The sequence below is a fragment of the Rhinolophus sinicus genome, chromosome 18, assembly GCF_057876585.1.
Source record: "Rhinolophus sinicus isolate RSI-liver-muscle chromosome 18, RSI-T2T, whole genome shotgun sequence".
NCBI lineage: Eukaryota > Metazoa > Chordata > Mammalia > Chiroptera > Rhinolophidae > Rhinolophus > Rhinolophus sinicus.
Genome location: NC_142518.1, coordinates 67,858,768 through 67,875,996, shown reverse-complemented (window position 1 = coordinate 67,875,996; position 17,229 = coordinate 67,858,768). Strand labels below are relative to the sequence as shown.

Sequence of the window (17,229 nt, the reverse complement as noted above, 5' to 3'; positions counted from 1 at the left end):
TTAAATTTCAGCTCCACCAAATAACACATGTGACAAATTATTTTGATTTCACTGAACCCCAATTTCCTGACCTTCACAATGTGGGAAATGCTACTTACCTTGCAGATTTGTTTTAAGAACTAAAAGTGAAAGAGTTATTTTTTAAATTTCTGTTTATATATTTCTTACTTTCCAATTATAGTTGACATGCAATATTATTTTACATTAGTTTCAGCGGTACAGCATAATGGTTGGACATTTGTATAATTTATGAAGCGATTCCCCCTAATAAATCTAGTACCCACCTGGTACTATACATATTTATTACAATATTATTTACTATATTCCTTATATTGTACTTTGCATCCTGTACAAATTGGTAGTTGTTAGAGTTATTTTGCTTGACATATAAAAGGCCTTCAATAAGTGCTCATTTTTTTTCTTATCTCTTTCCAAAATGTCTACCATAGTAATTTGAAACTAACCTCAGTAAATATCAATAAAGCTAAATGATGCCCAAAGGCATTGAGGGCCTGAACTAGGGTAGTGTTATGGGAAATGAAAAAAAAAGAGATGGATATGAAATAACATTATAAGCTAGATTTGACTTGAAATGGTGATTTGCTGGAGAGAAGAATGGCTGTGATTTTGAGCCTGGAATATTATGACATTTAATAAAGAAAAAGAGACCAAGAACTTATTTGAGGAAACTGTTCAAAGGCAATTAAGTCTAGGCAATCCCATTTTAAAGGAAAAATTATAGGGGCACCAGTAACTTCATGGGCTTCATGGAAATGATCTGGGAAACCTGTAATGAAAGGCTGAGTTAAAATACTCATCCTTGGTAGTTCTCAACTCGAGTGTCATTTCAAACTTTGATTATTAGAAGTGGTGAAGTCTGAAATTAAAGGTTAATCTAGGAAAGACATGAGTGTTAAATGTTAGGAATTCTCGAATGTCTAGTAGTTTCCTTTTGTCTTCTTAAAAGAAACTTTCCCTCTGTAGTAAGTTATATTGCCACCACATTATATTAACTTATTATTAAAGATTTTAATAGTAAGTTCAAGAACTTACCACTATGCTCTGATGGCATATAGTGTTTAATTCTGAAACAAGGGAAGTCCTGAAATACATTTTGGTTAAACTCTACCTTGCTGATTTTAGAGTCAAAGTTAGATAAATCCTTCATTTTAAAAATAATTCAGAAGAGGTATTATATGTTATAGGGATAAATTTTTAACTTTTCATCAAGTCATTTCTGACATGTTCCTAATTACAGTTATTCTTGATCTCTGCAATTTTTAAAGTAAGCCTTTTTATTTTGTTGTTCATACAGTGGTATGGAAATTTAAGCCTAGTTGAAGATACCCAACATAACTTTTAAAATAAATCCCTAAAGATTTTTAAATAGAAAGTCCTACATGCTTTTTGCAAAAATTAGGACAGTTGTACAGAGAATAAAATATTCAGTTTTCTCCCTTTGTTCCTTTTGTAGCCCCACTTTTCAAAGTTAACCACTTTTAAATTTAATTTATATTTCCATATTTTGATATGTGGTATATATTTAATTTTTGTTAGTGTTGGGAATTGGATGTATTATATTTATTGTTCTGTAACTTTTATCCATTTAATATATCATTGACATTTTGCCATGAAAGTATATGGAGTATAAGCTTTTTCATTTAAATAGCCAAATAACAAGCAAAATTTTGATGTTTTGTGATTTATACCCTAATAGATAAACTAATAAACTTTGGCAGAATGCATTGCAGCTGTTAAGAACTTTAGATAGACATATGGACCTCAAATGTAAATGCAGAAAGTTTTGGTATGTGTAATTTATCACAGTGAGAAATACTATAGCATTATTTCTAGATGTTGGTATATGAACATTACTTTATAGCTTTGGAGGGGGCATGTGAAACTTGTTTGACCAGAAGAGTGTGTTAGTGTTTGTACAATGAAGGAGTATGCTTGCCCACTATGGGCAAAGTTTGTTTATGGTTCTGAAGTAGGAATATGTCTCTGTGGGTCCCCAAATGATGTAGGGGACTTTTGAGTGAGTGAGTGCTGGGATTGTGTCTCATGAGACCGAAGAATGCAAACACTCTTAGCCAGGAGAGTCTGAGTTTTTAAAAGAGGATCATTTATTGAAATCAAAGGGTCAGAGCTCCTGAGCCGGATGGGTTCCCAAATGGGGGTGCCCCATGACTGAGGCAAAAGCTCTTACTTTTTTACCTTCCCTTGCCTGTTTGGGGAAGGGGGACTCTTTGAAGAAGGAAAAATGAAATTTGTCCCGAGGTTTGTTCTGCTTGCCCATCCTGAAGGAATTAGCAAAATAACCCACTCTTATCTATCAGATCTGCTCCATTTGTCCGGCCAAAAGGAATTTTATGATTAACCTCGAGGCCTTATTACGTTTTGTCCTGGAGGGAAGGAGGGATTTCAAAACCTGGAGGTTTAGGATATAGCTGTCTTTGTTTATTCCACCGGGGACCTCCCTGTCTACCTAGGGGCATGCTAACTAACCTGTCTCAGTTCCACGGGATTTTTTGATAACATTGGAGCCTTAGGTCCAGATAGGTGACAGTCTTAAAACAATGTCTCTCTTGGGATTGTCTGCTACAAAACACAAAATTCCAAGGCTGTGTATTTTAATCCTGCCTGTCATTATTGGTGCCTCAAATCATTCCATGTAGCTCATGAAGTTACTGGTACCCCCATAACTTTTCCTATGGAAAGGTATAGCCTAGACTTGTACTAAATAAGTAACTCTTGCCATATCACACATTAGAGGCAGACTTACTATGTCCATACTAAATTGCATACTTGATAAGCAAAAAGCTATTATTACTGTGGCCCCACAAGCTCTAGGATTTGAGGTGGTATGTGAAACAATGTATAGTTGAAGAATGAAAATGATACTTCTAACCATTCTCCTCCCTTTGTTTTGCTCATAGATACAACTTGGAATGAACAGGAAAAGGCTGAACTTTTTACAGATAACTTTTGTAATGTATGTGGAGTGGTGCTACAGTTTGAATCACAAAGGATTTCACATTATGAGGTAAGTTAAAAGGAATGGGAATAGAGTCTAAAGTAAATTTTTAAATGTAGCAGGTAAACTTCCTATGTTATCTGTTTTGATTCTTATGAGAATCCTGTGAAACAGGTGGTATTATTTCGCTTTGATGGATAAGGAGATTGGCTCAGAGAGGGACAGTAACCTACTAGCTTAAGTTTGGGGAATTTGAGTTTAAACTATTTTTGACTTCAAAGCTTGTTTTATTTTCTTCACACCATTCTGTATCCCTTTGTATTCATCAAGCCACTGTATCCTTCCCTGTAGGAAATGTAAGGGAAGTGTTATAAAACTTGAGCAGGAAACTGTTAATGTGAATCAAGGGATATTATAGAACTCCAGATTCTTCCTTTACAGTAAATGAAGGTTATAAAAACAAAATGAACCAGTCTTGTACTTGACTTAGCTACATGTTTTTAGTCATGGAACCATAGAATTATAGAGCTAGAAGAGTGAATGTTTAATGTTCCAACTCCCTTGGTTTATTGATTAGAAAGAATGCTGATACCCAGAGTTATAGTGATTTTCTGTAGCTAGTCATTGGCGTGACTAAGCTTAAAAAATTATTTCTTCTGATTTCAATCCAGTGTTTTTTCTTTTCATTTGCCATGGCCTCTGATATCTACAACATATGATGAGCTATTGGATTATTTTCATATCTGGTATCTGGGTTACTAAACGCACTAGATACATTTACTTAAAAGAATGTATCTACTTTTTAAAACATCTTGTTTCGCCCATTGCAAATCTTACTGGCAACTGTACTTTAGTCCTTATGTTCACTGGGATTCAATTACTATAATTACAGATAGGGAAATTGTGTTGGCTGTGGATTGGCAGGACCTAGGTTCAGGACTTCACCATTGTTGTGTAACCCTGGGCAAGTCACTTTACCTCAGCATGTTTCTTGAACATGTAAAATTGGGGGTGTGTGTAAGTAAATCTCTCTTACTATACTTGTGAGAATTAAATGAAATCAGATATGTGAGAATACCTAGCTGATCTTCAGACTCCATAGCTCAAAGATTTAGAGTTAGTAAAGAGAGACACACAATCCAGGGGCTCTATGATAATTGTAGTTGGAACCATGTGAATTTAAATTTGAAAAGTAGCTTTTTATGGGCTTATAAAGTGCTATTCAGTGGAGAAAATGTACAAAAATACAAGAAAATGAAACTCAATCATAATTTTATCAGCTGTATCATTTAACATCTCTTTTGTTTATATGATTCCAGTGTGCTTTCTGAACACACACACACACACACACACACACACACATTTTTATAAAAGAGAACTGTATACGTTATTTTGTACTTGTGTTTTTCATATAAGAGCATGTTCTGGACACTTTGTCCTATCATTACAGCGTTTTCCTCTATAATATTTTAATGACTAAAAAGCATATTATTATGTAACATAGCATATTTTTAAATTTAAATTTCACTGCCATATGGTGCTTAAGCTTGTCAAATCATCAGTATAAACCATACATGACTTCCAACATATTTGAAAGCATTTCCATATAAATATTCTACTTGAAAAGGTGATTGTTTTTCCTCTTTGGTCTATAGCTTGGTTAATAGTGTCAGACTATTTCAGTATAGTATTTATTGTACATGTAAAATAGAACAGTACTATAGAAGTTTTGAATTTTGATGAGGTTGTACTTATTACTATTTCCCTTTGTATGTATTACTTACATGTTTAAGAAACCATTCTCTGTGTTTTTGTCATATTGATATTCCCTATATTTCCTTCTAAGACTCTTAAAATTTTATTTTTAATTTAAAGTGTATAATCTATCTGATACTGATTTTCACACATGTAGGGTGGTAATAACATTTTAAAAATACGGCTAGCCAGGTGTCCCAGCACTATTTATTTGGCCAGTCATCCTTACCCCACTGATTTGTAGTGCCACCTCTATCATATACTAATTTTCGTGTGTGTGTGTGTGTGTGTGTGTGTGTGTGTGTGTGTGTTTGTGTGTGTGTTTTGAGTCTATTCTGTTTTGTTGTAGTGCTCTGTTTGCCCCTCTCTACAATAATTTCACGTCATTACTATAGCTTTAAAATAAGTCATGATACCACAACTTCTTTATCCATTCATCTATCGAAGGACATTTTGGTTGTTTCCATGTCTTGGTAACAATTGTCACCCCAATAAATTTAATTAAAAAAAAAAAAAGGAAAAAAAATAAAATAAAATAAGTCATGATATCTGCTAGGGCAAATTTTTTATGGCAAAAAAAATCATCGTAGTAGTTACATGACAAACCACAGATTGAGTGGAATTTATAACTCATATAACTAGCAAAGGATTAGTGTCTAGAATAGATAAAGGACCACACATCAATTAAAACAGGAAACAACCCAATAGAAAAATGGAAAAGTGATATGAACAGGCTGTAAAAGAGATATTCAACTTCGCTAGTGATCATACAGGACATGCAAGTTAAGGTGATAATGAGCTAGCTTATTTTAATAATGCTGGCAAAATTAACTTAACACTTCAGGAGAATATAAGAAGATGGAAATGCTCATATATGCTGCATTTGGAGTTGTAAACTGCTTCAACGTTTTTGGAGAGAAATGTTTTTAAATATTTTTTATATTACTTTCAGGTTTATAAAACAACACAATGATTGGACATTTGCACCCCTCATAAAATGATAACCCGCCTCCCGGTTTACTACCCCTTTGACATCGTATATAGCTGTTAAAATACCATTGACTATATTCCCTATGCTGTACTTCACATCCTGTGACTAAATATATATATATATATATATATATATATATATATATATATATATATATGTATGTATATATATGTATGTATATGTATATGTATATATGTGTATATATATATATATATATATATATTTAATTATAGTTGACATTCCATATTATTCTACATCATCTTCAGATGTACAGCACAGTGGTCAGGCATCTACATAATCTATGAAGTGATCCCCCCGATAAGTCCAGTGCACATCTGACACCCTACATAAGCTATACAACATTATTGATTATATTCCCCATACTGTATTGCACACCCCTGTGACTATTTTGTGACTATGAATTTGTATTTTCTAATCCCTTTACCTTCTCCCTCACTCCCAAAGCCCCCTCCCATCTAAAAACCATCAGTTTGTTCTCTGCATCTCTGAGCCTGTTTGTTTTGTTTGCTCATTTATTCTTTTCTTTAGATTCCGCATATAAGTGAGATCATATGGTATTTGTCTTTCTCTGTCTGACTTATTTCACTTAGCATAATGTTCTCTAGGTCCATCCATGTTGTTGGAAATCGTAAGATTTTATTCTCTTTTATGGCTGAGAAATAATCCATTGTATAAATGTACCACAGTTTCTTTATCCAGTTGTCTATTGATGGGCATTTCAGTCATTTTAATATCTTGGCTATTGTGAATAGCACTGCAATAAACATAGGGGTGCATATATTTTTTCAATCGGTGTTTTGCATTTCTTTGGTAAATACCCAGGAGTGGAATTGTTGAGTCATAAGGTAGTTCTATTTTTAATTTTTTGAGGAACCTCCATACTGTTTTCCATAGTAGCTGCACCAATCTGCAATCCCACCAACAGTGCACGAGGGATACTTTTTCTCCACATCCTCGCCAGCACTTGTTGCTTTTTGATTTATTGTTGATAGACATTCTGACAGGAGTGAGGTGGTATCGCATTGTGGTTTTTATTTGCATTTCTCTGATGATCAGTGATGTTGAGCATCTTTTCCTATGTCTATCGGCCATCTGTATGTCCTCTTTGGAGAAATGTATCTTTATGTCCTCTGCCCATTGTTTAATTGTGTTATTTGCATTTTTGGTGTTGAGTTGTATGAGTCTTTTTAATAAATTTTGGATATTAACCCCCTATCAGATGTATCATTGGCAAATATCTTCTCCCATTCAGTAGGATGTCTTTTTGTTTTTTTAATGGTTTCCTTTCCTGTGGAAAAACTTTTTAGTTTGATGTAGTCCCATGTGTTTATTTATTGTTTTGCTTCCCTTATTCAAGGAGCTATATCAGTAAAAATATTACTAAGGGTAATGTCTGCTAGTTTACTTCCTATAGTTTCTTCTAGGAGTTTTATGGTTTCAGGTCTTACATTTAAGTCTTTAATCCATCTTGAGTTTATTCTTGTAATATGGCATAAGAAGGTGGTCCAGTTTCTTTTTTTTTGTACATATCTGTCCAGTTTTCCTAGCACCATTTATTAAATAGACTGTCTTACCCCAATGTAAAGTCTTGCTTCCTTTGCCGTAGATTAAATGACAATGTAGGCGTGGATTTATTTCTGGGCTCTCTCTTCTGTTCCATTAATCTATGTGTCTGTTTTTATGCCAATACCATTCTGTTTTGATTACCATAACATTGTAGTATAATTTGAAATCAGGTAGCATGATACCTCCCGCTTTGTTCTTATTTCTCAGGATTACCGTGGGTATTCAGGGTCTTTTATAGTTCCATATACATTTTAGGATTAGTTGTTCTATATCTGTGAAAAATGTCACTGGTATTTTGATAGGAATTGTGTTGAATCTACATATTGCTTTGCGTGGTATAGACATTTTAACTGTATTCTTCGTATCCATAGCATGGTGTATGTTTCCATTTATTTGTATCTTTTTTAATTTCTCTCTAAAATGTCTTATAATTTTCTGAGTACAGGTCTTTTACTTCCTTGGTTAAATTTATTCCTAAGTATTTTATTTCTTTGATGCAATTATAAATGGGATTGTTTTCTTAATTTCTCTTTGTGATAGTTCGTTATTGGTAGATAAAAATGCAATGGATTTCTGAATATTAATTTTGTGTCCTGCTGCTTTACTAAATTAATTTATCAGTTTTAATAGATTTTTTCGTGGAATATTTGGGGTTGTCTCTATATAGTATAATGTAATCTGCAAATAATGACAATTTTACTTCCTCCTCTCTAATTTTGGATGCCTTTTATTTCTTTTTCTTGTCTGATTGTTGTGGCTAGAATTTCCAGTGCTATGTTGAATAGAAGTGGTGAGTGGGCATCCTTGTCTTGTTCCTGATCTTAAGGAGAATGCTTTCACCATTTACCCATTGAGTTAGCTGTTGGTTTGTCATATATGGCCTTTATTATGTTGAGATATGTCTCCTCTGTTGCCACTTTGGTGAGAGGTTTTATCATAAATGGATGCTGGATTTTGTCAAATGCTTTTTCTGCATCTATTGATATAACCATGTGGTTTTTATTTTTCATTTTTGTGAGATATCACGTTAATTGATTTGTGGTATTGAGTCAACCTTGTGTACCAGGATTGAATCCCACTTGATCATGGTGTATGATCTTTTTAATATAGTGCTGAATTTGGTTTGCTAATATTTTGTTGAGGATTTTTGCATCTATGTTCATTAGGGATATCGGCCTATACTTTTCTTTTTTTTTTATAATGTCTTTGTCTCGTTTTGGGATCAGGGTAATGGTGGAGTAGTAAAATGAGCCTGGGAGCCTTTTCTCCTCATGGGTTTTTTGGAATAGTTTGTGGAGAATAGGTATTAATTCGTTTTTGAATGTTTGGCAAAATTCCCCTATGAAGCCATCTGGTCCAGGACTTTTTCTTGAGAGCTTGTTGCTTACTGATTCAATTTCATTGGTAGTAATCGGTCATTTCAGATTTTCTGTTTTTTCTGGTTTCAGCCTTGGAAGATTGTATGCTTCTAGAAATTTATCCATTTCTTCCAGATTGTCTAATTTGTTGGAATATAGTTGCTCGTAGTATTTTCTTAATTTTTAAGTATATTTCTGTGGTGTCAGTTGTCACTTCTCCTCTTTTTTTCTGATTTTATTTGTGTCTTCTCTTTTTTCTTCATGAATCTGGTTAAAGGTTTGTCAAATTTGTGTATCTTTTTTTTTTCTTCTTTTTTTTTGTGTGTGTATCTTTTCAAAAAACCAACTTTTGGTTTCATTGATCTTTTGTATCATTTTCTGGTCTCTATTTTGTTTATTTCCGCTCTGATCTTTATTATTTCCTTCCTTGTACTCACTTTGGGCTTTCTTTTTCTTTTTATCATCCTTGAGTCTCCTTTTTTTAAAAATAAAATTTATTGGGGTGACAGTGGTTAGTAGAATTACATTGGTTTCTCGTGTACAATTCTGTAATACATCATCTATGTATCACATTGTGTGTTCACCACCCAGAGACAGTTCTCCTTCCATCACCATATATGTGACCCCCTTTACCCTCTTCTTCTGTCCCCCCTCCACCCTCCCTCCTTACCCACTAAATTGTTGTCTCTGTGTATTAGTTTTGTTTCTTTATTTGTTTGTTTTGTTCCTTTGTTGCTTTCAGTTTTATATCCCACATATGAGTGAAATCGTATGGTTCTTGTCTTTCTGTGTCTGACTTATTTCACTTAGCATCATGATCTCAAGGTCCATCCATGTTGTCTCAAATGGCAGTATTTCATCTTTTCTGATGGCTGAGTAGTAGTCCATTGTGTATACATACCACATCTTTATCCAATCATCTATCGAAGGACGTTTGTTGTTTCCATGTCTTGGCCACCATAAATAATGCTGCAATGAACATTGGAGCACACTTGTCTTTATGTATAAATGTTTTCAGAATTTTTGGGTAGATGCCCAGGAGAGGGATTGCTGGGTCATATGGTAATTCTGTTAATATTTTTGAGGAACGTCCATACTTTTTCATTGCAGCTGTACCAATTTACATTCCCACCAACAGTATATGAGGGTTACTTTTACTCCCCTGCCTCTCCAACACTTGTTACTATTTGTCTTGTTGATGATAGCCATTCTAACAATTGTGAGGTTATATCTAATTTTGGTTTTGATTTGCATTTCCCTAATAGCTAGTGAAGATGAGCATTTTTTTAATGTTACATCTGTTGGCCATTTGTATATTGTTTTGGGAGATGTTTCTGTACATGTCCTCTGCCAATGTTTTAATTGGATTATTTGTCCTTTTGTTGTTGAGTTGTATGAGCTCCTTCTATATTTTGGTTAATAGTCCCACATGGGAGTCATCGTTTGTAAATAGCTTCTCCCATTCAGTTGGTTGCTTCTTTGTTTTGCTGATGGATTCTTTTGCAGTGCAGAAGCTTTTTAGTTTGATATAGTCCCACTCATTTATTTCAGTTTTTACTTCCCTTGCCTTTGAGGTCAAATTCATAAAATCCTTTTTTTCTTTTTTCTTTTTGTTTTTGTTTTACCCAAGGTCCATAAGTTTAGTACCTATGCTTTCTTCTATGCAGTTTATTGTTTCAGATCTTATGTTTAGGTCTTTGATCCATTTTGAGTTAATTTTGGTACATGGTGACAGATAGCAATCTAGTTTCATTCTTTTGCACGTGGTTTTCCAATTCTCCCAACACCATTTTTTGAAGAGGCTCTTTTCTCCATTGTATGTTTTTTGCTTCTTTGTCATAAATTATCTGTCCATATTTATGTGGTTTTATTTCTGGGTGCTCAATTCAATTCCATTGGTTTATGTGTCTGTTTTTCTGCCAATACCATGCTGTTTTGATTATTGTAGCCCTGTAGTGCACGCTAAAGTCAGGGAGTGTGATACCTCCAGCATTGTTCTTTTTTCTTAAGATTGCTTTGACTATTCGGGGTCTTTTGTGGTTCCATAGAAGTCTGATGATTTTTTGTTCTATTTCTTTAAAAAATGCCATTGGGATTTTGATGGGGATTGCATTGAATCTGTATATTGCTTTGGGTAATACGGCCATTTTAACTATGTTGATTCTTCCAATCCATGAGCACGGAATGTCTTTCTATTTCTTTGTGTCTTCTTCTGTTTCTTTAAAAAATGTCTTATAGTTTTCAGCGTATAGGTCTTTCACATCCTTGGTTAAGTTTATTCCTAGGTATTTTATTCCTTTTGTTGTAATTGCAAAAGGAATTTTTTTTTTTATTTCTTTTTCTGAGATTTCATTGTCACTCTATAGGAATGCAATGGACTTTTGTACGTTGATTTTATAGCCAGCAACTTTACTGTATTCGTTGATTGTTTCTAATAGTTTTTTGGTGGAGTCTTTAGGGTTTTCTATATATAGCAGCATGTCATCTGCAAAGAGTGATAATTTAACTTCTTCATTCCCAATTTGGATGCCTTTTATTTCTTTCTCTTGCCTGATTGCTCTGGCAAGGACTTCCAACACTATGTTGAAAAGCAGAGGTGATAGGGGACAGCCCTGTCGTGTTCCTGAACATAGAGGAAAAGAATTCAATTTTTCATCATTAATTATGAGATTAGCTGAGGGTTTGTGATATATGGCCTATATTATGTTAAGGTATTTTCCTTTTATACCCATTTTATTTTTAATCATAAAAGGATGTTGTATTTTGTCAAATGCTTTTCTTGCATCTATTAATATAATCATATGATTTTATCTTTTATTTGGTTTATGTGATGTATCACATTTATTAATTGGCGTATGTTGAACCATCCTTGGGTCCCTGGGATGAACCCCACTTGATCATGATGAATAATCTTCTTAATGCATTGTATTTGATTTGCTAGTATTTCGTTTAGGATTTTTGCATTTGTATTCATCAGAGATATTGGTCTGTAATTTTCATTTTTTGTGTTATCCTTACCAGGTTTTGGTATCAGGGTAATGTTGTCCTCATAAAATGAATTAGGAAGTATTGTCTCTTTTTCAGTTTTTTGGAGGAGTTTGAAAAGGACACGTATTAAATCATCATTGAAGGTTTGGTAGAATTCACTATTGAAGCCATCTGGTCCTGTACTTTTTGCTTTTGGGAAGGTTTTGGATCCCAGATTCCATTTCCTTACTGTTGATTGGTCTATTTAGATTTTCCAGTTCTTCATGATTCAGTCTAGGAAGGGTATATGTTTCTAAGAACTTGTCCATTTCTTCTAGGTTATTGAATTTGGTGGCATATAGTCCTTCATACTATTCTTGGATGATCCTTTGTATTTCTGTTGTGCCCGTGATAACTTCCCCTTTTTCACTTCTGATTTTGTTTATTTGTGTCTTTTCTCTTTTTATTTTAGTGAGTCTAACCAAGGGTTTCTCAATTTTATTAATCTTTTCAAAGAACCAGCTCTTTGTTGCATTAATGGTTTTCTATTGTCTTTTTATTCTCCATTTCATTTAGTTCTGCTCTGATTTTTATCATTTTCTTCCTGTGCTCAGTTTGGGTTTAATTTGTTCTTCTAGTTCTTTAATGTGTAATGTAGATTATTTATCTGGGATTTTTCTTTCTTCAGATAGGCTTGTAATAATATAAATTTCTCTCTTATTACTGCTTTTGCTGCATCCAGATAATTTTGATAGGATGTATTTTCATTCTCATTTGTTTATGTGTATCTTTTGATCTCTCCTCTTATTTCTTGTTTAACCCAGTCATTCTTTAAAAGTATGTTGTTTAATCTCCACATATTTGTGGGTTTTCCTGCTTTCTTTTTGCCATTGATACCCAATTTCAAAGCCTTGTGATCAGATAATGTTCTGGGTATGATTTCAATCTTCTTAAATTTGCTGAGGCTAGTTTTATGTCCCAATATATGGTCTATCCTTGTGAATGTTCTGTGTGCAATGTCTGACAATTAAGTTCACGAACACACACTAGAAAAAGTGCTACATACCTCATTGTTGAATATCACGATGGTCACCTTTGGAGTACTTCCTTTGGGAAGCTTTGCACCGATGCCAGCACTTAGTCCACCCTTCAAAGCAATTTTGGAACTCTTTTTTGAATGGCCATCAGAACTCTCATCATATTACCCTCGATGTCCTGAATATCAGCAAAATGTCCTCCTTTCAATATTTCCTTTATCTTCGTGTAAAGAAAGAAGTCATTGGGGGCCAGATCAGGTGAGTAGGGAGGGTGTTCCAATACAATTATTTATTTACTGGCTAAAAACTCCTTCACAGACAGTGCCGTGTGAGCTGGTGCATTGTTGTGATGCCACAGCCGTGAATTGTTGGCGAAAAGTTCAGGTTGTCTAACTTTTTCATGCAGACTTTTCCGCACTTTCAAATAGGAAACTCTGTTAAATGTTTGTCCAATTAGTACAAATTCATAATGAATAATCCCTCTGATATCAAAAAGATTAGCAACATTGTTGCGACAAGTTCCCAAACTTAATTGTCAGACCTCTGTACACTTGAAAAGAATGCATAGTCTGGTGTTCTAGGATGAAGTGCTCCATCAATGTTGATTATGTCTATTTGGTCGAACGTGTCATTTAGGGGTGGTATTTCCTTATTTATTTTCTGTTTGGATGACCTATGAGTAGCTGTCAATGATTTATTTGGGTCCCCTCCTATAATTGTGTTTTGGTCGATGTCTTCCTGTAGTTCTGTTAGTAGTTGCTTTGTATATTATAATATTCTGGTGCTCTCTGATTGGGGGCATAAATATTGATGGCTGTTATGTCTTTTTGTTGTATAGTCCCCTTTATCCTTATGAAATGTCCATCTTTGTCTCTTGTTACCTTTTTTATCCTGAAGTCTGTTTCATCTGATATCAGTATAGCTACAACTACTTTTCTCTGGATGCCATTTGCTGGAGTATCGATTTCTACCCTTTCACCTTGAGTCTATATTTGACCTTGTAGCTGAGATTCATCTCTTGGAGGCAGCACATGGTGGAGTTTTGTTTTTTGATCCAATCTGCTTCTCTGTGAGTTCTTATTGGTGAATTTAGTCAATTTACATTTAGGGTGATTATTGATATACGAGGATTTCCTATATCCATTTTGTCTTTTGTTTTCTTGTGTCTCGGTATATCCATTGTTTTTTTTTTTTTAACTTTTAGTTGCTGTCTGTTCTTTTAGTGTGGTGGTATTCTAATATGATTTTTCCTCTGTTTCGTTTTTCTTTTTTCTTTTCCTTTTTTTTTTTTTTTTTGGTGTTTTATATATGTCAGTTCTGGATTTTTTTTTTTTTGAACAGTTACCATTAAGTTTGTGTAAAAGAAAGTTTCGTATACACAGTAGTCCTTTTCTTCAGCATGCATCTTATCTCCATTTCCCTTTGTAGATTCAGACCTTTACTCTCTCCCCATTTGTGTTTCTGTTGTCACAAGTTATTCCTACTTATGCTGTTAGTTGATTTCTGAGTAGCAGTAGCAAGTTGTCTTTCTTCTCTTTTTCCTTTTTTTACATGTCATCAAATTTATTTTTTTACCCTTCTTTACCCTTTATGTTATGTTTAAGTGTATAGTGTCCCACTTTGTGTAGAGGTTACCATTTCCTGCTTCTGTCTGCCTATTCGTAATACTGTTCATGGTTCTGTATTCTTTTGAATTTTTTCTTCAGGTCAAATAGGCTCCTTCAGTATTTCCTGTAATGTAGGTTGTGTGTTAGAAAATTCCCTCAGCTTCTGTATGTCTGGAAAGGACTTTATTCCTTCTTCATATCTAAAGAATAGATTTGCTGGATATATTATTCCTTTCCTATAATTTGTTTCTTTCAATAGTTTGAATATTTGATTCCACTCCTTCCTGGCTCATGGAGTTTTTAACAGCTTCAATGCAATGTGCCTTGGAGAAGGCCTGTTGGGATTGAGGTAATGAGGTGTTCTGTTTGCTTCCTGTAATTGAGGATCCAGTTCTTTGCACACGTTTGGGAAGTTCTCCTCAATGATTTGTTTCAATAGACTCTGTTCCCTTCTCCTTCTGGTATACCCATTATTCTTATGTTGCTCTTTCTGATGGAGTCAGAAAGTTCGTGTAGAGTTCTTTCATTTCTTTTAATTCTCAAGTCTCTCTCTTCTTCCATCTGTGTCATTTCCAGATTTCTATCTTCACTATCACTAATTCTTTCTTCCATCTGTTCAGCTGTATTACCTGAGTTGGCTATTTCATTCTTAATTTCTTTTATTGATTTCTTCATCTCCAGAATTTCTATTTGGTTCTTTTTTAAACTTTCAATCTCTTTGGTAAAATATTCATTTTGTTCTTTGATTGTGTTTCTGAGTTCATTTAACTGCCTACCTGTGTTTTCTTGCATCTCTTTGAGTTTTTTAAGAACTGTAATCTTGAATTCTCTGTCATTTAAGTTACATATTTCCATGTCTGTAAGTTCATTTTATGGAGACTTTTCATTTTCTTTCTCAGCTGCCTTGTTACCGTGGTTATTCGTGGCAATTACTGATTTATTATTTGTCTTTTTTGGCCTCTACAGGAGTGGGTTCTGCAGCAGGTTCGTATGAAGAGATCTTTCTTTTGCTTTACAGTTGGTGTTGCTGGATTGTTTTATTTTCTCTCCTGCCGCAGCCTTTTGTTTTCTCTCATACTATATAGCGTTTTATTTTCTCTTGTGCTGTTCTGGCTTCTCACGTGTTTGAAGGTGGGCTTCTCCTCTGTGAGCAGGTCACCTGGGTCTCAGATCACTGCCTTCGTGGGAGGATGTGGAGGATGATAGAGTTCTGAGCTTCTGACATCCCAATAGTGCCCCTGTAGCCCAATGCAGAGCCTGTGTGTCTCAGTGGCTCTTGCTGCCATCACAGTGATCCGCCCAGAAAAGTGGTGGTAGGGTGGGCTGTTAGAGGCAGCTGGTGCACGTTCGTGGGTCTGAGCAATGGCAACTACCAGCCCTCAGCTGTCTTGTCCCTGCAGCTCTTTCCCTATTGCTGGAATGTGCGTTTGCGGCTATGGGACCGTTGTCCCAGTTCTTAGGGCTGTAAATATTCTGTTCTTCAATCTGACAGTGCTGCCGTTTCTTTTGGAGCCTGCTCTAACACTGGGAGGTTGGGGGTGGGGTGAACTCAAGGGGTCAGGGGAGGTGAGTCGGCCAGGATTTGTGTGTTTGTTTTCTGTTTTCTGCCTGGCAGTAAGAGTTTAAACCACAGTTCTCACCGGAGGTCTCTGCCTCGAATGCTGGGTTCATCCATATTATATGGTGATCCCTCGGGCAGGACTGTGGGCCACAGGGAGTGCGCCTGCAGCCACTTGGGGCTTATTTTGTTGTTCTTTTCTCAGTTCCCTTAGGTGTAAAGATAGACTGTAGACTTGAGATTTTTCTTGTTTCTTTAGGTAGACCTGCATTGCTATGAATTTCCCTCTTAAGACTGCTTTTGCTTTGTCTCTTAGATTTTGGGTCTTGTGTTTTCATTTTCATTTGTCTCAAGATATCTTTTGATTTCTTCCTCGATCTCATTGTTGACCCATTCATTATTTAGTAGCATGATATTCAGTCTTCATGTATTCATGTTTCTGTTTTTTTCTTGTAATTGATTTTTAGTTTCATAGTACTGTGAGCAGAAAAGATGCTTGATATGATTTCAGTCTTCTTAAATTTATTGAGATTTGTTTTCTGGCCTAACATGTGATCTGTCTTTGAAAGTGTCCTATGTGCACTTGAAAAAGAATGTATATACTGCTGCTTTGGGGTGAAATGCTCTAAAAATATCAATTAAATTCATCTGGTCTAATGTGACATTTAAGGCCGCTGTTTACATGTTGATTTTCTATCTGGAAGATCTGTCCATTGGTCAGTGGGCTATTAAAGTCCCCTACTGTGATTGTGTTACTGTTGATCTCTATGTCAGTCAATATCTGTTTTATATATTTAGGTGCTCCTATGTTGGGTGCATAGATGTTTACTAGGGTTATGTCCTCTTGTCGGATTGATCCCTTTATTATTATGTAATGTTCTTCTTTGCCTGTTAGTATAGTCTTCATTTTAAAGTCTAGTTTGTCCGATATAAGTATTCCTACACCTGCTTTTTTCTCATTTGCATTTGCATGAAATGTCTTTTTCCGTCCCTTTACTTTCAGTCTATGTGTCTTTTGATCTCAGGTGGGTGTCTTGTAAACAGCATATGCATGGGCCTTGTTTTCTTATCCACTCAGCTACCCTATGTTTTGATTAGAGCATTTAATCCATTTGCATTTTTTAAATTAAATTTATTGGGGTGACAGTTGTTAGTAAAACTACATAGATTTCAGGTGTACAATTCTGTATTACATCATCTATAAATCCCATTGTGTGTCCATTTGCATTTAAAGCGATTATTTTTTTAAGATTTTTTTTTTGGGGGGGAAGGGGAACAGGACTTTATTGGGGAACAGTGTGTACTTCCAGGACTTTTTTCCAAGTCAATTTGTTGTCCTTTCAATCTTAGTTGTGGAGGGTGCCGTTCAGCTTCAAGTTGTCCTTTCAGTCT

The 17,229-nt window shown here is 34.9% G+C and overlaps 1 protein-coding gene across 4 annotated transcripts in view; it reads left to right on the top strand.

The window, feature by feature from the left end:
- Positions 1–17,229, top strand: part of ZMAT1 (zinc finger matrin-type 1) — a 49,183-nt gene that overhangs the window by 11,762 nt on the left and 20,192 nt on the right. For all 4 annotated transcript variants that reach the window (XM_074323780.2, XM_019719328.3, XM_019719329.3 and 1 more), the window contains exon 2: positions 2,940–3,046. In XM_074323780.2, coding sequence (XP_074179881.2) covers positions 2,940–3,046 — 107 coding nt within the window. The remainder of the gene's footprint in view (positions 1–2,939; positions 3,047–17,229) is intronic.